This window comes from Pteropus alecto, unplaced genomic scaffold (genome assembly GCF_000325575.1).
Source record: "Pteropus alecto unplaced genomic scaffold, ASM32557v1 scaffold251, whole genome shotgun sequence".
NCBI lineage: Eukaryota > Metazoa > Chordata > Mammalia > Chiroptera > Pteropodidae > Pteropus > Pteropus alecto.
Window position 1 is genome coordinate 3,551,156 of NW_006431048.1, and position 16,590 is coordinate 3,567,745.

Here is a 16,590-nt window from a genome sequence, read left to right on the forward strand (position 1 = left end):
ACTGTCCTTTCCCTATTTAATGGTCTTGGCACTCTTCTCATAAAATAATTTGACCATATATGTAAGAGTTTATTTCTGGGCTCTCTATTCCATTGGTCTATATGTATGCCTTTATGCCAGTAGCACACCGTTTTTATTATGGTAGCTTTGTACTAAGTTTGAAATCAGGAAGTGTGAATCCTCCAGCTTTGTTGTTCGCTTTCAAGATTGCTTTGCCTATTTAGAGTTCCTCGAAGTTCCATATGAATTTCAGGATGAGTTTTTCAATATCTGAAAAGCCCATCACTGATATTGTGATGGGGATTGAACTGTAAATCACTTTGAATAGCATTAATATCTTAATATTAAGTATTGCAATCCATGAACATGGGATGTGTTTGCATTTTTTTCCCATTCCTTTTATCATTGTTTTGAAGTTTTCATTGTACAAGTCTTTCACCTCCTGGTTAATTCCTAAGTATTTTATTCTTTTTGATGATATTTAAATGGAATTGTTTTAATTTCTTTTTCAGATTGTTCATTGTTAGTTGTGTAGAAACACAACTAATTGTTTTATGTTGACTTTGTATCCTGCTACTTTGTTGAATTCATTGATTAGTTCTAACAGGTTTTTGGAGGAATCTTTAGGATTTTCTACATATAAGATCATATAATCTGTGAACAAAGATAATTTTACTTCTTCCTTTCCAGTCTGAATGCCTTTTGTTCCTTTTTCTTGCTTAATTGGCCTGGCTAGAACTTCCAGTACTATGTTGAATAGAATTGGCAAAAATGGACATCCTTGCCTTGTTCCTGATCTTTGAGGAAAAGCTTTCAGTCTTTCACCTTTGAGTATTATGTTCACTGTGAGATTTCCACATATGGCTTTTATTATGTTGAAGTAGTTTCCTTTTATTCCTAGTTTGCTGAGTGGTTTTTTTGTTTTTGTTTTTGTTTTTGTTTTTGTTTTAATCATGAAAGACTGGTTTGCTAGACTCTGAGTGCCTCAACTCTCCTTATTGGTTTCCTCATCCACATCTCTGTGAACTTTTAAATTATCTTTAAAATCTCGGTTGAGGGTTTCTTCTGTTTCCTATCATAATCAGACTCGTAGAAAGCCACCATATTGTCCAGAGGAAATATGTTGGTAGCTGGGAGTGAAGGGTTGGGTGAGGGAAGATGAAGAGGAGAGATGTGCTTCTGCAAAGGAGGTGAATCGGACAAGACTTGGTGATAGATTTGGGAAGTGAGGCAAGGGGGAGATATTTACATTGACCTTGATTTCTAAGTTTTTTCATTTGGATAGGTGATGTGAGAGATCCATATTTAGTAGGGAAGTTTATGAACTCACTTCCTCCAATATTTTATTATGGAAAAAAAGTAAACTAGGAACTAATTCGGGAACTTATTAATTAGGAGTGCCTTGGAGTCACCCAAGAGATGCTATTAAGTGGATATTTGAGTCTGGAGCTTGTTGGAGAGGTATGGGCTACAGATACACATTTCTCAGTCATCTGTGGTAACTGAAGTCACAGGCTTCTGAGTTCATGCTCAGGTTACTGCTTCAAGAAAGCCTTTCCTTCTACCTCTCTATTCCATTCCCACTAACTAGATCGTATGCCCCATACTAGGATGTTATAACACTACTTTTCATTTGTGTTATTAGTTATTTAATGTCTGCCTTCTCAAGTAGAATTTAGTCTCTATGAAAGCAGGGACCATATCTTATTCAGTATAATATTCCAATACCTAACGAAATGCCTTGCACATAGTAGGAATTTTTAAATTGCTGAGTAAATAAATGAACCAACCAGTATTTGGACTTCTTTGGTGCATTGAAGCTGATAGGCACTTGAATGCTCCGAGAATCAGGATTATCCAGGGCTCATCCCTTTGAGCCTGATGTGGAAGTTTAGGTCCCCCTAGCATAATAATAGTTAATGGCTCTGCTTGGTCTAGGCAGTGTTTTATAATTTAGTGCAATGGACCAATGGCTACTCCAATTGGCTCACCTCTGAAGTGTAAAAGTCTCTTTATATTTAACCATATTCCAGTTTATAAGAAACAACCAAAATTGAAAAGTATATGAAAATCTAAACTAAAGACACTGTTGAGACTTATAGCCAGAATACAAGATTCAAAAAACAAGAGGCTATGGATGGGATAATAAATGTAGGGAGGGAGTATGAGCTCAATTCTGCTTGGAAAGATCTAAGACTGCTATATTGCTTCTCCTTAGGCCATTTGGTATCTTCTGGAATTATTTCTAATCTAACGGTTCTTAAACCTTTTGAAATCATATACAATTTTGAGAATTTGCTAAAAGCTTTGCACTTTTTCCTCAGAAAAAATGCTAATATGCACATTTCAGAAACGTATTTATGTGTGTGTGTGTATCTATATATGTAATGTTATCAGAAGCATTCAGGATCCTCTTCCAGAATTTCAGGTTTAAGAATCCTATTCTTAAATAATTCAAAACCAGCTTTCCACAGTCAAGTGTCCAGCTCCTTCTGTTGCCCTGGTGATCTTGGAAGTTGTCAGTTAACTAGTGATAGTGAGGTGTCTGACTGAAGAGCATCAGAGAGAGGGCATGGAGCACAGAGAAAATGGAATGGAGCCATAGTCTTTGCATTTCCCACTGAAACTTTAAATGTATCTGCAGTCTTCTTTAATCAAAATAGCTCAATTTAGGAAACAGAAAGCCCACTTCTTTTTCTTGATAAAATCCTAATTTTATTGCTTCCTGAATGTTTTTCTTCGTAAAGGAGAAATACAAACCATATGTTACAGGGTTCTCAGTTTGACAGCTTAACCAGAGTCATGCTAGGATTCAAGTATTTCTGGTCATAATAGGAAGGCCAGTGGGCTTGGTCTGACAAGGGTCTATTGGCAGGAGAGACTAAGAGAGCCCCTTCAGAATGATCTCATCACAAGGAAGAAACAGTTGGTTTGGGACAATAGGCCAGATCTGAGGATCAGGTGTGATTTTAATACAGTACAATGTCAGTCACTTACTGCCCTGCAGCCTCTGTGGACTTGTGCCTGACCTGAGTAGAGAAACAATAGTGATTATAATGCTAAAAATTTGATTTATGAAAATCTCTGTAAGGCATTGTAAGCAGATGTTGGTGGTGCCCCATCTATATGCCTTCAAAGGCTGTTTATAGTGAACACCAATGCCTTCCTACCCGAGTTTTTTTGTTGTTGTTGTTTTTTCCCTGGAGCAAAAGGAGCAAGTTCAGGTCGTGAGCTGGGCAAGCTAGAAATGCCAAAAAGTTAATGCCCCTAGAAGCAGCCATCAGCCAATGACAGATGACAACTCAGTGAGGAATCTTCCCTTAGCCAATGATGGATGTCGAGTTCCTTCATCCCTCAGGTTGGGATAATTCGGAGGGACTTTCTACACTGTCTCCCAAAGGGCTCCAGCAGGATCGGACTCCAAGGACAACTTGCTTGATAATATACCCTCTGTTGGCTTTCTTCCTAACACTGTCTTACTTTTCCTACTCCCTTTCCACTGTTCCTGGGATTGCCTCCCAGATAGTAAAATGTTTGCACTTAAATCCTTGTCTCAGAGGCTGCTTCTGTGGGAAAACGCCATACTACAAAAGGCATTGAGCATACAAAGCAGTATAAGTTTGGAGTCAGATAGACCTGGATTCAAATTCCCTCTTACCAGTGACAGTAAACAACTTAATTTCTCTAAGACTGTTACTTCATCTATAAAATGGGGATAATAGTACTGACTTTGTCAGGTCAGATTGTAAAAAAATATTTCAGAATGTATGTCAAACATACATTGTGCACAGTGGCTTGTTTGCATACAGTAAGTCCTTAATAAATGTTGGCTATTATCATTAATATGATATTATTCATTAATTAATATTGTTAATACGGCATAGAGCAAGTTGAAGGAAAAGCTCATTTCTCCCATTAGGGTAACTGCTAAAGCAGGGTTTTTTGGCAGATGTGCTGTTATAGAGGCTGGGTCTCAGATGAGCATCTTGGACTTAGCAATATCAGCAACTTAGAGGAAACATTGCCACAGTGAGCCAGAGCAGGAGAGGAGGAAAATGACGGACACCAAGTGGTGGTTTAGAAATGAACAATTGGCAGTAGTGCCACAGTGGTATTGCCTACTGTGCTTAGTATTAACTGATGGCTACAGTACCATCAATGACTTCATATCTGTGTGCAGTACCCACTTTGATGGCTGGGATTTCAACAGCCTCATCCTTGAGGGATTATGCTCAGGGCTACTGAGGGTGAGTTTCTAATTTCAGTCTGTTTTCTCAAATGTACGAAGGACCTTATTGCTTTTATTATGTTTATGAACTTTGTTGTCTTAAGATCTTTCAAATTGGGGCTGTTACCTCTGTTCCCCTGCACTCTTTACTTCCAGGCAAAGTCATATCAAAGAGAAACTGAGAGACTGAGGCAAATTAAATGATTTCTGAAAATCTCTGTAAGGCATTGTAGCAGATGTTGGTGGTGCACATTCCATATGCCTTCCTACCTGAGAGCTTTTTTTTTTTGTTTGGAGCAAAAGGAGCAAGTTCAGGTCATGAGCTGGGCAAACCAGAAATACCAAAAAGTTAATACCCCTAGAAGCAGCCATCGGCCAATGACAGATGAGAACTTAGTGAAGAATCTGCCCTTATGAAGTACAGTGCCAGGTTTCACCTGTAAGTGCCTCAGCCTTTTCAAATAGCTTAAGGTCCCAGAGTGGATGCAAATGATAGGTTGCTTTGGCTAAGATGTCAGACAGCAGGAGGATTAGTTGTTGCCACGCCCCTGCAGGTGAAGCCAAATGACTATGGGGATAGGATATGTTTCAGCTCTTTATTGTTTCATTCTAAGTCAAAATCAAATGCCTATGGTGATATGCCATCATGATCTTTTACTTATTTAGACACTAATAGACAAATTTCTCCCCAATTCAGTAAAGAGATATATGTATATTAGAAAAAGCAAGCTAACGTGATTTTCATACAAAAACCACTTTTAGGAGGGAATAGTATTACAGATAGAAGGGATCCAGCAACTGTGGCACACCTTGTCTTAAGAACAATAGCCGCACAGCCTGGTAATCTCATCTGCCTCCTGGGAGAAAGAAAAATCTTTCTATAACCTTGTCAGAGGTCTTAAACTCATGCAGGGGATTTTCCTGAGAGGGTCCCAAACATCTATATATGATGTCAGGCAAATCTTTTGACTTTAATACTGATCTCTGAAACACTTTATGAGTACTTCTTGGGGCTGCCTGCATTAAAGTGATTGAAGTTTATGTCTTAGTGTTTGACCGTGATCTCCTTGAGGGCAGAATTCAGATATATTTATTTGTATATGCCCAGAACCCAGCACAGTTCCTTCCTAGGGTTGCCGAGTTTGGAGGAAAAAAACTAAGAAAGTATTGTTTATTCAAAATTCACATTTAACCAGGTGTCCTTTATTTTATCTGGCAATCTTATCCCTGGTATATAGCCCACCTCAGTAAAAGTCGGTGAGTAAATGAATAAATGAATGATTAGCATCGTACTAAAAAAATGGAGAAATAAACTGGTAAAAACGTGGATTAACCATGGAAAAGATACTCATCTAAGTTATGCCTAATAATCAAAAACATCAAAACTGTATATGGTTAACATTCTACCTTTGAAAATCTGCCAATTTGGTTTTGACTCGAGATGCATTTTTCTATCCATGCTTCCTCAGCCACTTTTACTCAGTGTCTGTGTGGGAAGAATTCTAATCTTCTGCTAATGTGTTTTGTTCCAATACGTTTACATCTTAATTCTACACATTTTCGATTTCATGTTTGCTTAATTGTTTATTAGCATGTTCCAGTTGTACAAGAAAATGGACATTGGATGGTGTGTGGGATTCAGTCATTCTGAAGCACAATCATCTCTGTATCTTCCTTTAAAATTGCCAAAATTGTGCTTTTACTCCAGCCGAACCCTAGGGTTTTGGGTAAAGTCATTCACCTTGATTAAACCATCAGGACCAATTCTGTTTGGGAAAAAATATATATCTGGGGTTAATTCTTTTAACAATTAATCTTAAGAAAGAATATAAAGGACTCGCACTCTAAAGGAACTCTGCTATGGCTCCTATCCTCATCACCCTCTTTTTCTCTTAACTCCTGACTGCCTGCTCTTCCTCCTCCACTGGTACCCACTGGTCAAACCTGACCATGAGCCAGAGTCACCTGGACGGCTTGCTAAGACACAGATACCTGGGTCCCAGCCCTGGAGTTTCCAACTGACTGGGTACGTTCACTGTGTAGCCTTAGACTATGCATTTCTAAGAGTTCCCAGGTGATGCTGCGCTGCTGGTCTCAGCAGCACTCTAAGAATCGGTTGTCTTACACCATTCTTCCTCCATCCTTTCTCTTTCAGATTCTTATCTTTTTCTTCACGATATTTCTGTTCCTAGAGCAGTGTAACAGTAACCTCACTATATTATCTTGATCTGCTAGATTTATTTTCCCTATATTCTTTCCCCTCCAGTTGGTAAAAGTTTACTTACATTTCCTGTTCAATGTAGCTTAGCATTCGGCTGACGTGCGATGCAGAGATCTCCCCGTCCACTTCAGCAATGTATGTGTAGAGAAACTGGAAGGTACTGAAAGGGATCCTGGGAGGTCCACCATCATGGTCAGATGATAAAACTTCACACACTATCTTAAGAGTTTTGGAAATAGTCTATAAAGTCATAAAATGGAATGAAGATAAAGTCACTATTCCAGACTAGATTCCTAAGATCAGTTTAGATACTACAAAGAAAAGTTTTACTCTCATAAAATGAAGTTGGGATGATATATTATTGAAAGTGAATTTTTAGACCTAAATGTCATTTAATTAAAAAAATATATATTGATCTACTGGGTGTCTCTTTTTTATATTCCTTTCCTTTCTGTGTTGGAGGGTTACTCTCAAGGAATTAAGTTTATAAACTGCTGAATACTTTAAGATATTTATTACTTTTATCAGAATAGCCTTACTAAAAGAGAATTTGATTTGCATTCTATATTCTTATAGTTCTCCAATCTTATCTTCAAAGGGATGAGGTGATTAGTTTAGCTTACATATTCCCGTGAGCTACTTGGAGCCGTGCCACAGGAGTGGAAAGGGGGTGGGAGAAGGGCACTTTCCTTGGGAAGATAAGAGTCCCAGATGCAAGAAAAGTGACACTGAACATCATGATAAAAACCAGTTCTTCTAAAACATGTGGATCCATCTAATCAGAACCACCCAGTACTTTATATGACATAATAATAACCTTGTAGTTTCTGGGAAAAATTAATAAATGAATGCCAGAAGGTTTAATGGAAGGGTTGCTACAGAAGCAAACACTCCTTACAATGAAACTTGAACATTAAAATATTATGTTCAGAACTGAGGTTTTACTTACTTTGTCTTTAAATAAACCTATCCTTGGAATAAAGGATAGGTTTTGAAATGATGGGATAAAGAAAAGAAATGATTCAAAGGATTATTTAGGTCTGGATTAGCAAAGATAGGTCAGCATATATCTTGATAGTTTACTAAAACATGTGCAGATTCTCCTTACATACTTTCCAGGGATCAGGGAAAAATTAGTCCTGAGTGGTGAACTGGGTGAATGAACAAGCAGCTGCTAAAACTGGCCGGCATTGTTCTTCTCTTGCAGTTGCTGTTTGCTCTTCTGTCCCCTTCCTCCCCAAGTGTAATGGATATCCACATGGTGCTTCTTTAACTGTGATGTGTGGTACCCAGGAATGTAAGTCTGTATGTCAGGAGGTATATATGAGGATGCTGAATAAACTTGGCCCATCTTCCCGGAGTGACAGTTTTACCTGATGGCAGGTAATTTACACATTTATTGTATTAATTAATTAATTGTTCATTTTAATTGATTTAATATTTAAATTTTGTTTCTTTACATTTACAAATGTTGCTGTTTTATGAAACTGAATCTTCGATATACTTGAATTTTAAAATGATAAGCCATGGATGGCAAAGAAATGTTAGGTTTGCAGCAAGCCACTTTTAATTCCTGTCTCCTGCCCTTGGGAGTCCTCTCCTGCTAAGTGTTGTGAAGCCGTGTATGAGGCAGTGCGCCGGCCACTTCTGTGAGGGAGGTTCGAAGGCTGGGCATACAGGAAACTGGGTAAGAGGCTGTCAGTGAGAATGGGAGGGCAAGTATGTGAGATGAGGTCAGTATGCCAATGGTTTTAGGTAGATTTGCAAGCACATGTTCACTGAACGTCATAATTTCCGTCCATAGCTCATTTTCTCTTGCTTCTCTTAAAAAATAAAAAAACCCTATTCTCCTATTGCCTCTGTTCTGTTCTCTTCTTCCTGCAGTCATACCCAAATTGGAGTGCTGTTATAGGGCTGAACTGTGTCTGCCCAAAGTTCATACGTTGAAGCCCCACACCTCCTAATATTTCAGAATGTGACTGTATTTGAAGACAGGGCCTTTAAAGAGGGAACTAAGCTAAAATGAAGTCATTAGAGTGGTCCTTAATCTAATAGGTCCGGTGTCCTTATAAGAAGAGGTGATTAGAAGACAGAGAGGGGGGATGGAGAGATAGAGGAGATAGAGAGCAAGAAGGAGAGCAAGGGAGGGAGGCAAAGAGGGGAGAAGGGACGAGGAGAAGGGAGAGAGCGAGAGTGAGCAAGAGCGACTAGACAGATGCACACACAGAGGGACAAGCACGTGAAGAAGGAAGGAGATGATGGCCATTTACAAGCCAAATGAGACTTGTCTCAGACATACCTTGATCTCAGATTTCCAGCCTCTAGAACTGTGAGAAGATAAATTTCTCTCATTTAAGCCACCCAGTCTGCAGTACTTGTTATGGAGCCCTAGCAAACTAATATAGATGCTTTCTATCCCAAACTCCTTTCATCGATGCTTCAAACAACAAACCTTCAAATTCTATTGCTCTCATAAGATTTTAGAATAGTTTAAAAGATTTACTAAATGGATGAATGGATGAAAAAACTTGCTGGTCTGGAGTTTTTTGGTTAACTTAAATAAATCTAATGTAAACAGAAATCTGTATTCTGTCGCGTAAGATTTTTTGGTCAGATAGGAATCCCCTTATAAGAGATAACCTTTAAGCATCTTATGAGCCACATTTTCAAACTTAGAGATGAAAGACTCAGAAAGTGAATTATTTGCTAATAAAATACATCATTCCTTCCAATGAACACGATTACATGATTGCTTTTATGTAATTGGTCTCAGTGGAACAGGAGGTTGTGTAAGCTATCCTAGAAAAAGAGAAAGCTGAAAAGGAAGAGGAATGCAGGTCTGCATGCTATAGCATTTTGAATCACATGGGTAGACTCAGAGCTCAAGACTGGGGTAAATACACCTGCTACCTAAAATTCCTGCCATTAGACTCTTCTATACAGAAGGAACTGAATTTTCTAAATGGAACAGAGATGATGGCTGACTGGTGAGTTGGCAAAGAAAGGAGGAATTTCTGGGCTTGTGTCTAAGGATGTATGGATTAATTAGAATGCAAATCCTCCTCCAGCTGGTGATACCCTGACCACCCCCACATTTAAGCTCCCAGCAATAGTCCAATATGAAACAAGTGGGTATAATGGTATTGTTTCCTGGATTCATAGGGCACCCTTTATTTACAGACTAGACCTTCAGGCTGACTTCACCTCTAAGTATTCTTTGACATCGAAATAATGAGAGGCAAATTCAGATACCTCAAGACCTCTCAGAATTGGAGGGGTCCACTGTTATCCAGAGCCGGGCCTGAGAGTGTCTCAGTGGAAGCAGAGGAGGGAGAAAAGAATCACAGAATGCGAGAGATAAAAGAATCTCATGGAACATCTAATTCAACCTCCTCGTTTTAGCAAGGAGATAGAAAGATACAATTCACCTTATGGTTTCCCCTCTCCAATTTGAGAGGCAGCCATATCAAAGAAAACGTAGCCGCTACATAATGAGCTAAGCAGAGGGAGTGTTGGAATTTGGCTTTCCAAAGTCACTCTTGGTTATTGTGAGATACTTGGACAGGAGAGACTCAGACATCTCACGAGGTGGTGAGGGGCTGTGAAGTAGAACACTGAGGCCAGGCAACGGATGAGGGCAACTTAGAAGAGACTAAAGGATGCCCTGAGCACCACAGGAACACAGGTGAGCCAGTGGAGACTTCTGTGCTGTGAGAGAGGAAAAACCAAAGACTTAAGTTCCAGTTAGCGACTACAAGACAAATATTTATTTCCATGCAGATCAGAGGTGCCAGAGAAGACCGAGAGACTTGGGAAACGCTTCACCTGACTGCTCTGAGGTCCTAAAGTCACTGCTTTCTTTATACACTCAACTGCCATCTTAAAGAGAGGAGCAATGAAGAGAAACCTGAGAGATTGGACGATTTACCTTAAAGCTGTTTTAGTTATTGTATCTGGTGAAAATTCTTGGATTAAATTGAATCTATTTATTTTCTGACTCTACCCTTTGTGAGTTGGGTAGATCACCCCTAACATCCCTGAATGTGGTGTGAATAAATTCGTGACTCTTTGATAAAACGTGTCAAGTTTTTATTTTTTTCTTCTGTGATTTTCCCCCAATTCTTGGGGATATTTCCACAGAAATATGATTAGCAACTCGCCTGCCCCTGCTGAATTTTTCTCTCCTCTTTGGAGGAGAGTAATTTATTCACTATATAAAGTTGCTATAAAAAACAACGAAGACAAAAAAACCCACGGAATGGCCTCTCCTCTCCTCTCTAAAGAAATGATTATGATGAAAATTGCAGGGAAAACCCATAGGGAAAGTTGGACTACAATATTTCTGGTACTTTTTCCCAGAAGCTAAAATGTCAAATATGCATTTCAAGCCTATTTGAGATGAAAGAACAAGATCGTGTTTAGATAAACCAAATGATTCAAACTACCTTCTCATGCCATTTGGTTTTGGCAGAGGCAATAATTTTCTCATTAACTTTTAAACTTGTATGTATTTCAAGACTTTTAAAAAACCATGTTTCTGATTAATTTTATTTAATTTATTATAACAGTGTTTAACAAGAGTGAGTCACGTATGCTACCTAAAGCTTTTAAATACACACACACACACACACACATATAAACTGGTTGCAATACCTTTTTCTTTAAAACAAGAAAATGGCTTTTCTGATTGTAAACCAAGTCAAATTTGGAGAAGGCATTAATTTGTATTAGGACCCTGTATCCATAATGATGTCATAACTGTAAGTCTGGAAATAGCCTCATCTCTCCCTTCCTGCTCTCTTGTCTCTGATTTTTTTATCCAAATATGCTTCTCAAATATCTTTTTATAATGCTGCACCTCTTCTAAAAGTGTCTTATTGGTATATCTTCTAGGTGTCTGGCACTCAAGTGAATCTTATTCTACAACTGGATGTTGATTATCTTTAGGAATATGAATGGAGGGAGTGAAGTGGTGATGGAAATAAATCTAGGTGCAATGATTAAAATTCATAAATAAACCAAAAGCCACATTTAAGTCAACCTCTCCCCAGAGCCTAATGACAGATTTCTCCTCTCTTTCCTCCTAACCTCTACTTTTGGCTGATGAGTGGAGAAATGACTTAATTCAGACAGGAGAAAGAGTATAAAGAAGAGGCAAGCTAATCATCAGCCCTGGGGAGTTGACTGTGTGTATAGATACACTATCCTTCCAGGCCCAGAGAGAAACTTTCTCTTAAGGACAAAAAGCATTAAAGTGAACTTACGACACCAAGAGAGCTGCAAGCAAGGGCTAAAAACTTCAGCCACTCAATCTCCTCCGTGAAGCGGCCCACATTCATCACACTATTAAACAGATCTGTTGGTAGACTCAGCACCTTCCACATCTGGGCCAGCTCATCAACATGGATGATCAGTCTGCCACCAACCTGCAGGGCAAGAGACAGATACAAGACAGAGAATGAAGGACAGGAGGAGAGCATGCCCTGAGAAACACCTGCCCAGGCAAGGCCCTGTATTCTTGCAGCACACAGCAACGGATGGGGGTATTGAGGGAGAAAGGGGACTCTGATTGGCACTTCTCTTTGCAAGGGTATAGAAATAGCCAGTAAACAACAATCTGATATATGATTTAATCATTTTAACTTCAGCTGTCCCAATTATGGGGAACATGTACATTTATATTTTAATTTCTTTCTGATGTTTTTATTATCTGCTGTTTCATTCCTGGTTGTCCCTGTAAGACAGATAGTGCAGCTGGAAAATGAAACCAAGGGGCAAAAGACTGTCTGAGACTAAAATTAGTGGTGAAACTAAAACTGGATGTTATCTCTTGCCTCTAGAGTCCACTGAATTTTTTGCACTGGACCACACATGCACCCACACATGCACACGTTTCCCAGGAATAACATGGGGTCTGTGGTCTGTATGCCACATGTGGTTCGGTTCCAGGTACCTCAGACTGCGCCTTGTCCACCGCACAAGTTGCCGGGTGGTTGAGAGGAGAAGGGAATGAATGGCCGCTTGTTGGCCAATAATGTGATAAGGGTGTAGATACCCTGGTGAAACCTAATACACCTTCTCTGGCCCTCTGATCCTAGAGAAATGCTAAACCTCTGACAGTTGGCTAAATCAATCCTGACTCCCTCCACACCACTCTGTCCTAGATCCTAAGGCAGGGTATAGTGGCACTAAACCACACTTCCTCATCCATTCAGCAAGCAGCTCCCAGAATAATGTGGCTGTAAAGAGAGGCAGGGTTTTCCCTGAAAGTTAGGCTATGTCCACACCTGGGATAACTGGGGAATGATGACACACCCCTTCCAAACTGTGATTGTCTTCATCTTATGGTCTTGATCAGGAAAGGGATAGTGTTAAGAGATGTGGACCTGCACTTTCCGGAAAGAAGGGATTAGCATCTCATGGGGCCCCTGGGCATTCTACCAGCTTCAGGGACATCTGGGATGACCCTGCTGATAACTTAACTTACTGCCCACTTCAGTATCATTCCTATTTCCCCCAGGGAAGAGTTACTTTCAGTGCATGGCTTAATGCACTTTAGGATGATGCTGAGTGGCCAGCTGACTTGAGGAGGGAATGGTGGGCTTCTGTCTGTACCCACCTGGCCTCAACACTGTCTCTGCATTCCCACTTGACACTGAAGTATGGCCCTTACCCTAGAATGCAGGATCTTCAACAGCTCAGGTGTAAGTTCTGCCCAGGTGGACAAAGCAACTCGCTCAGAACGCTCTCTCACTGGAGGAATCTCTCCTTGGGACATAGCCCCAAAATACCTACAAGAAAAAGTTTCTTCATTGACAGCACATGTGCAGGGACATTCTTGCTTGTGATGAATTAAATTTATATTCTGTCTTGGAAAGACTTTGCGGAGTTTTTTGCTCTAAAATGCTGCAGGTTTGTAAGTTACATAAAACCATCTGTGAAGAGCTTTTTGTGTCTGAATAGATGGAGAGTGCTCTTAGGTCCTCTCCTTTTTTCACTGTAGTTGAACTACAAACTGATCATTCATGGATATCTAAAAAATTTATAGCAAACGATACAATACGGGAGCAAGCAGGCTACAACAGTGGAATGTTTTCTTACATAAATGTCAGGGACGATACCAAGAAATATCATTTTTCTTGCTATAAAACAGCAGCACAAGAACAATAAAATGGGGTTTTAAACTACTGTATGGTATAAAACAAAATCAGTCTCAGATGCCAAAAGAAATTTGTCTTCTGACGATGAAGTTCAATCTTTGAGGTAATATATAAAATTCAGAATGGAAAGCTAAACAAGCCTCGTTACTAGTAAGACAACTCCATTCATGTCTCTTTTTATGAGCACCGCTGGCTTATTTCCCTTCCATTCGAAAAAGGTTCATCATCGTCCAACCTAGGAGCATGAGCACACTGGATCCGAGCCCCTGGAAGGCTCCTCTTAGATTCTATTGTATGCCTTCTCAAGATTTTACCACCTTCCCACCACCTGCTCAATACACCTACTCAACCTCATGCTGAGGACATGCTCCCCTTCTACCAATCCACCAGCTCCACTCAATGGCCTCTCTTATTCCCCTTTCCCACTGAAATGCTACTAAGGAGGTCATCAAACAGTAAAAATAGCCTGAAAATGGTCCGCTTAACTCCCAACTCCTGCCCCAAGCCAGAGTTTTCCCAGTTTCAAGCAGTAGCTTCGTCTAAGAAGCAATTTCAAAACTGAGAGGCTTTCTATATAAAGCTGTTTCAATCCTGGCCAGCAGTTTTTGGGTAAGCACCTTCCACTGAGCAGCCCCTGGGTAGTCTCTCCTGACAAAGGGCGACTGTGTTAGAGGCACACTGTTTTCAGCCAGACCAGGTGCTTCTACTGCCCTCGAAGCTCTGTTTTGCCTCCTTTCTCCGGAATGTAGTGTGCACTGTGTGGACATCTTGTTGTTGAGGGAACAAGTCGGTTGAAAGAAACACGAAAGAGAATAACAGTTTCCCAAAAAACAAGATACAAAATGTCTCCGATTGGGGCAAGCAGTGGAGGAAGGTGCCTTTTGAAAGCAGTGAACCAGCTTGCACCGGTCCCACGCGATCCATCCCGCCCGCTCGTAGCCCCGCTCCCTTAGGTGCACTGCTGCCACCTAGTGGTGAGGTCCGAGGACTCCCTGGTTTACACCAGAGAAGGGCCCGCTAAACCCCAAGAGGATTCTGAACTCTACTGGAACAGGGGCGGGACTTGCAGGGACAGGGTGCTGTGTGCGTGTGCTCGTGTGATATGACAATCTAACTCTTGCTGATTACTCCAGGACACTCCTCTTATTTCCCTGGTGTCCTATTGCTCAGTCTGCTTCCCGTAAGGAAGGGCATCTCATCCTTGCCCAATTTGATGGATTTGTGTGTGGATTTTAAAGCACCAAATCAAGCTGAGAGCTGAACATCACAAATATTATGCTAATCAGTCCCAACTCCTAGGATGCTGCCATGACAACCTCCTATTAGTTTCCCAAGACCTTCCCTCCTCCACCTCCACCTGCAATGGGAACCAGGGACTGGAGGTGAGAAAGGAGCACGTACTCTGCAGCCCAATGGATGAGATCCGGCGGCTGTGTCCGAATGGCGGCTTTGGTAAATTGCTTCAGCAATTCCGGCAGCTCCGGGGGAATGCATATTTGCTTATCCGTCTGAGGCATTGATTGGATGACCTATTGGCAGAGGAAAAACATAGTAAAGAAATAGAAAATCTTTGACATCTTCAATATTGGGGAGTTCACAACCCCAAAAGACAGATGCATTCTATTGCTACACAACCCAGAGGTTAGTAAGTGGTTTACTAATCCCTTTTTGTTGTTGTAAATAATTCTGCCCTTTACATAAAAACACACGTAATACTTGTTCATTAAAAAGTAGTGATCAACAAAAAGCAAGCAAAGTTATCCTCTTATGATGCCATGCAAAAATATTGGGTGTCTGCTTCCAGAATTTTTTCAATATAAATATATACTTGTACAAAAAAGAATGATGTCATACAAAACATCTTATTTACTCAACAGCATATCATGAACATCTTTCATGTCACATCAACTCTTATTGGCAGAATAAGAGTTGTAGCCAAATTTACTCTGAATCCTCTATTATGATATTAGGTAATCTCCAAATAAAAATAATCATTAAACAGCCATTTGATGAACACCTCTCTTTACATCTGTATGTACTTAACTACTTTGTAAAAGAGAAAACTTGTACACTTCACTCAAAAATTTCCAGAACAAGTTGAAACAAAATATGAAAATCCAAAAATTGTATACAACTCTACATACAAATAACAGATTAAAAGATTCTGTTTGCTTTTAGTAGAGAAAGAGTCTAGATATTCTGAAAAGCCCTCTTTCTTCAAAACACCTAGATGTTAGACAAACTCCAGCAAACTATACCTTTCAAATTGCCTTAAGCTGAAAGATAGAGGAAAACTCTCAAGTGCCAAATGAAGTAAGTAAAGCAGAAACCAGAATCGTAAGTAAATGAAATTAGGGGCAAGTGGAGATGCTGGGAACATGAACCTTTTAGACAAATGGCCAGGCAAGTTACGGGCAGAGCAGGTCTTGGGCCCACAAAAAGTAAACAGCTGAACTGAGAGACTCTCTTACACACCACTAGCCCTCCCCCACACCCCTGAAACTTGAGACCCTCCAATGTTCACTCACCCTTAGTGTGAAAGGGTGGGACTCAAAATATCTGCCTACTGGCAGGGGGAAGGGGCACAGAAATCTATCTCCATTGTTGTTTCTTGTTGGAAACTGTGATTGTCTTTTATGAGTTTGTAGCCGCGAACTAGGTTTAAGTTTTAAATTGATACCACCAGGCTGGTTGGAAAATCTCAAAACAAAAAATTAAAGTGGCCTCAGGTTAGTGGTATTCCTTTATCTTTTATGTTCTTTTATTTGGAGGAAGAGGAGTATTAATTTCAGACTTCGTAAAAAGTCAGATATGCAAGTATGCATAGTAAAATTTCAAAGATAATTACTATAAAAGTAATATCACTACCAAACTAGTAGAGAAGAAAAAAGGAATTAAAAATAGCAGCAGCAAAACAATTTGATCCAACCAAAAGAAGGTAAGAAAGGAGAAGGGAAAGCATAAGAAAAGTGGATAAATAA

The 16,590-nt window shown here is 39.9% G+C and overlaps 1 protein-coding gene and 1 long non-coding RNA gene across 3 annotated transcripts in view; one reads left to right on the forward strand and one right to left on the reverse strand.

The window, feature by feature from the left end:
• The window catches only part of LOC107196289, a 13,152-nt gene extending 2,644 nt beyond the window's left edge, over window positions 1-10,508 (forward strand). For both annotated transcript variants that reach the window (XR_001517680.2, XR_003048577.1), the window contains exons 2-3: window positions 7,657-7,832; window positions 10,230-10,508. This is a non-coding gene — a long non-coding RNA (uncharacterized LOC107196289). The remainder of the gene's footprint in view (window positions 1-7,656; window positions 7,833-10,229) is intronic.
• ROPN1 (rhophilin associated tail protein 1) lies at window positions 4,202-15,126 on the reverse strand. Its single transcript, XM_006905575.2, has 5 exons — window positions 15,011-15,126; window positions 13,123-13,240; window positions 11,714-11,875; window positions 6,514-6,689; window positions 4,202-5,994 (listed from the first exon to the last, which is right to left on the reverse strand). The coding sequence occupies exons 1-5, from the start codon at window positions 15,124-15,126 to the stop codon at window positions 5,928-5,930; spliced, it is 639 nt and encodes a 212-aa protein (XP_006905637.1). The 3' UTR covers window positions 4,202-5,927.
• Window positions 15,127-16,590: the final 1,464 nt, after the last annotated feature.

Bases quoted from the DNA above. Each gene is read 5' to 3' on its own strand.
- ROPN1 (XM_006905575.2), bottom strand. From the start codon at position 15,126: ATGCCTCAGACGGATAAGCAAATATGCATTCCCCCGGAGCTGCCGGAA. The intron at 6,690-11,713 runs GTAAGTTCACTT...ATGACTTTATAG, and splicing joins CTTGCAGCTCTCTTGGTGTC to ACTATTTCCAAAACTCTTAA. The intron at 5,995-6,513 runs GTAAGTAAACTT...TTTCCCAAACAG, and splicing joins AGCTACATTGAACAGGAAAT to AATTGGTCCTGATGGTTTAA.